Genomic DNA, 4,827 nt, shown 5'->3' with positions numbered 1-4,827 from the left:
GGGGGGGGGGTACCAAATCCCCCCCCCGCTTTATATAATTTGCAAGTTACGGATTTGTAGTTGGTTCTGCAGCCTGCCACCCCATCTATTACAAGAACACACCTGGCAGAAATGACACCTGAAGATGTTAATAAAGCAGGGGAGGTGGGGAGGGGCTAGAGAAAGAAGAAAGGCACAAACTAGAAATCAGAGCCGCTTACTAGACACTGTGCACCCCTTCTTTAAAAAAAACAAAAAAACCAAAAAAGTCTCCAAACACATGAAGGGGATTTTCTCCAGCGTTTCTGATTAACCCTGTTACATAACCCGCTCGCATTCCAAATCTCGGCTCTAAATAGACTCTTTGCAGCCAAAAGCTCTGCACAAACTCGCAGAACTGGTGGTCCGTTTCGGCCGCCCCCTCCCCCCAAGCCTTCACACACACCCCTTTCCTTTCGTCCTGGTCCTTGTCGCCTCCATTCCTCTGATTCAAACAGAGCCTCGACACAGTCACTCTTCGGAAATCGCCTTTAATTAAATGGTACCCCCCCCCCCAGCATATGTCATCCTGATGGCTTTTACTGTACTTGAATTCCGTGAATGGGAAAGCTCCCGGACAGGGGGTGTGGCTAAGGTGGGGCGGGAGGGGAGAATACTGTAAAACAGCCAGCACATGATCAGCCATGTTCCTACCTCCAACTAGCACATCCAAGAGGAAGGGAGGGGCTCTCGGTCCCCCTTTCGCCTCCCCCCAGCCCACCTAGCCGCCGAACCTGGCTGGAGAGATCCACTCTGTCCCAAGCCCCTGGGTGGCTCGCAGGAGCCCGCTTCCTCCGGAGTGACAGGCGTGATTTATACATTATTTACAACAGTAATTAAAGCTGCAGCTTCCTCCTGCTCTTTCCAAACTCCAGGAGCATTCAAATAAATAATCCCCCAACCCCGAAGGAGGGGGTGGGGATCCCACAGCAGCTTCTGACACCTTTAAGAAAGAACTCAGCTCACCCCCTCCCTCGCCCCCCCCCGCGGTCCCCCAGTCAGGCCAGTTTAGGAAAACGCCCGGAGGGGAGCAAGCACCCTTGTCTCCCCAGGTCCCCTCTTTCACACACCCCAGACACCAACACGAAATGAAGCAAAGGCCCAGAAGGGCTGCCTCCTTAGCCCTGGCCAACCAGCACTCAACTCTGATCAACCCCAGGTTCTCGCAGAAACGCTGGGCATCGCGGCGAGCAGAGGATTCCCAGAGCAGAAATAAGTTTGGGTGCTTTTCTCGGCTTTCTCTCTCGGCTTGTTTGCCTCGCAGCCGCTCTCCTTCCGATCGCGCGTGGAGCGCCCCGCTTCACCGTTGCCCTCCCTCCGCGCGCTGCACACGCCCCCTGCCAGCCTCCTCTAGGGCTGCGGGCTCCGGGCTCCGAACCCCCGGCTACAAAGTTGCGCTTCTTCCTTTTGCCCCGCCGGGCAAGGCAACTCCACAACGTCCGACGCACGGGCCCCGGATCCCTCGGCCTTCTCCTCCAAACCCACCCCCAGAGCTGCAGAAGAGAAGCTGCCCGCGTCGCCCCTCTTAGCTCCAGGAGCGCCCCCCCTTCCGCCCCCCTGAGACTTCTAGGTCTCTCACTCTTCCTGAACCCCCAAGCTTTTCCGGGAAAGGGAGGATTCGAACACTTCTCGACTCCTACCGCGGGGTGGTGGGGGTGGGTATGAGAGAAACTGTCAAAAGCAGAAAAGGTAACCCAGGAAGCGAGTAGCCACAAACAGACCCCCTCCCCCTTAAAAGGACACTACCGCTTTAAAAGTTTCTTTCCCCCCACTCTCCCATCTCGGTTTCTTTTTGGTGGGGGTAATCGTATTTAATTTGGATAGCTCGTCTTAGCAGAAAATAAAACATGCAATCAAGGGGGAGGTGGGGTTGGAGTCGCCTGGCTGTCAACGCTCGGGTCCGTCCCCCATCGCCCTCTCCTGCAAGCCCAGCACTGGCTTGCAAAAGTTTGCAACATTTGTGGGGGGCCGCGGGGGGAGGGGCGGGGGTGCCGGTCGCTCAGGGCACCACGATAGGCTCGCGCGCGCGTGCACCGGTCCTGGGGACCCCGCGTCTCGCCCGCTCCCCGAGCGCGCGCTCCCCCGGGGTGCCTGGTCCCCTCCGGGCTCGGCGCACCGCTCCCGCCGCCCCCCTGCCCGGAGCCTGGTCGCAGCGTCTCCTACCTCGGCTGGAGCTCGCATAGCTCTGCCTGCGCCCCGCGCCCGTTGCCTCGCTCTTGCGGCCCGTGTCCTGGGTCAGCGGGGTCTCCCTGGAGCCGGCGGCCGCCTCCGAGCCGCTGCTGCCCGGCTCGCTGGCGGCGGGGTCGGGGGCTGCCGGAGCTGACTCCATGTTTTTTTTCCCAATGTAGAGATCGGCGGAGATGGCGAGCTCCGAGACTCCCTCTATCTTCTGTTTTCAGAGCGACTCTATGGTACCAAAAAAAAAAAAAAAAAAAAAAAAAAGGAAAAGGAGACGGGCGAGAGCAGGAGGGACCTAGCCAGGCGAGAGCGCGAGCGAGCGCGCGAGTGGCGGTGGACGGGTGTGCGGCCGAGAGGGGACGCGAGGCGGGTTTGGCCACAGGCAGCGCTAGCGAGAGCGTCTCCAGCCGGCCCCCGCACCCACACTCTCCACCCTCCAGACCCCAGACCGGGAGCCACACGAGGCTGCCAAATTTGGGCGGTGGAAAAGAGGGAGGGAGGAGAAAGATGGGGTGCCTCCTGCCCCCCGATCCTCCCTCTCCTCTTTAACCCAGCGACAGAAACGAACGGTCGGTGACGTGTGGCTCTGTCTACTTTTGAGATTCCCTCGGGGGCAGTAACTCGGTGTCCCCTATCCGCAGCCAGCTTGGGAGGAGGAGACAAATCCGGTTATCCGAGTTGGGGCACTCGCTGGTAACTGCAGCTCTCTGCAAGCCGGGTCTGGGGAAAACTAAAAGGGAATTAGAAGCTAACTGACAATCCCCTGGAAGGAGGAAGGTGGGAGGACAGACGACGAACTTGGCGCTCTTTACTTTGGAATGGGACAGTCTGGGGTTTCCAGTCTTAGATATGACTAAGTCTAAAATAAATTTTGTGATTGTAGGATGCATATGTCTAGCCAGTAAACTAGTGTTATGGAAAGAGGTCTCTTGCAAGCTTTTTTGCCGTTTTTTTTTCTCCGTGAAGGATCCAGAAACCATTTGCAGTGCACTATTTTGTGAAGAAAACTTTGGCCAGTTTGGTGAAGGACTCTCTGAGCCCATGAAAGGGGCCTAGCTGCATCTGAACTCCAGTGTGCCTGCTACTTTCCTATTCCCATTGGTATTTTTGCTATTAAATGCACAGGCTCATCTACAGCAGACAGACATCCTGGAGAGGTATTAATAACGTCTGGATAATAAAAAAAATCCAGATAATTAACGAGTCTTATCTTTATAAGGCATGATTCTGAGCTTAACTCCCTTTGGAGCACACCCATCTACTAGCTCATACTTAAGGAAAGCTGAGAATTAAGTGCTTACCTCTACCCCCAAACTCCAGTAGGAAATATCAGTACTAATGGGCTGGGTGGTGAATATCCTTATGTGAGAGCTGGCTTCTCTGTCTCAATAGTGAAGCCACCATTTCCTTTTATTTCCAAAGATGCTAATGAAATCAGTCCATTTTTACATCCCCACCTTCCTTCCAGAAAACCTGAAAAATTTAACAACACAAATATTTTATCTACCAGAAGGTGGCAAAAATATGTGTTTCAGGGGTGCATGGTGGGGGGAGAATGGGGGAACATTGTACTTTGCAAATTTTCTGGTTTGGAAAATGCTTTTTTTAAAAGGGATAAGTCTAGTTAAATAGTTTAAGAAGGCTCCTCCCTCTGCCAGTTGCTATTGATTAGTTTTGTTGATTGTATTCAAGCACACAGTGATCTTTGCCATGCCTATGTATTTACCCGCCTAGCTGTGGTCCATTCTTCCAGCTGACGCAGATGGAATGTGAAGGATTCTGACACCTAAATCTGGGCTCTGTAAGGATCTCTGGCGCTAGACTATCCACTGGTGCCTGTACACAATGCTGTAATTGTCTCCTCTATCTCAGATCAGATGTGTGGCTTCCCCAGACTCCAAAGCTGGTTTTTTGAGTAGCCTCTACTCTCAGGACTTTCTATTGGTTAGCCTGTTGCTGATGCTCTTGCACCAACTGACCTAGCACCATCAAATTTGACTTCTCTGAGTCTAAACAAACACTTCAAAGCACACAGCTTAATAGACAACTTCCTCTGGGACAGAAGTCTCAGAATACATGTGCTGGTTGTTTTAGAATATTGTTTTATTTTTTATTTTCAAGTTTTTACTTGAAACAGAGTTACATCACTCTCCTGTTTATTTTTTTTTACTCTAGCTCCTCCTAGTTACCCCCTCCCCAACCCTTCCCATCCCCCCTCCCCCAGTTGAAAGATTCTTGGTCTTTGATTACATTTGTTGCATACATATATGCATATGTGTAAGCAAAAATAAATATAAATCAAACCGCTAGGTCCATTTTTAGTTGGTGGTGTATATATGGTTTCAAAGCCGACTGCTCTGCACTGAACAACCAATTAAAGGTGGTCATTGTGGGAGACGCTGATTCTTTTCCCTGCTGTCCATAGTTACTTGTAGTTCAAGTCTAGAAACAGGATCTCTTCCACATTAATTAATATCAATATTGGCATTGCTGTGATATCAATGTTGATATTGTTCTGGTTTTATTTATGTTGTTTCAAAGAAAGGCTGCATCACAGCAGTGTCCCTACTCTTCTGGATCTTACAATATTTCTGTACTTTCTTCTACCGTGTTCCCTGAGCCATAGATAAA

General features: G+C 52.0%; 1 protein-coding gene across 8 annotated transcripts in view; it reads right to left on the bottom strand.

Moving 5' to 3' along the window:
* Rora (RAR related orphan receptor A) overlaps positions 1-2,422 on the bottom strand; it is a 737,605-nt gene extending 735,183 nt beyond the window's left edge. For 6 of the 8 annotated variants that reach the window (XR_004111925.1, XR_004111923.1, XR_004111924.1 and 3 more), the window contains exon 1: positions 2,182-2,422. Coding sequence is in view for 5 of the 8 variants with exons in the window: in XM_031345976.1 (XP_031201836.1) it covers positions 2,182-2,347 (166 nt within the window). In the remaining 3 variants the exon portion in view is untranslated. The remainder of the gene's footprint in view (positions 1-2,181) is intronic. The other 2 variants (XM_031345964.1, XM_031345969.1) reach the window with 2 other exon arrangements.
* Positions 2,423-4,827: the final 2,405 nt, after the last annotated feature.

Source organism: Mastomys coucha, unplaced genomic scaffold (assembly GCF_008632895.1).
Source record: "Mastomys coucha isolate ucsf_1 unplaced genomic scaffold, UCSF_Mcou_1 pScaffold23, whole genome shotgun sequence".
NCBI lineage: Eukaryota > Metazoa > Chordata > Mammalia > Rodentia > Muridae > Mastomys > Mastomys coucha.
This window is presented reverse-complemented; position numbering and strand designations above follow the sequence as displayed.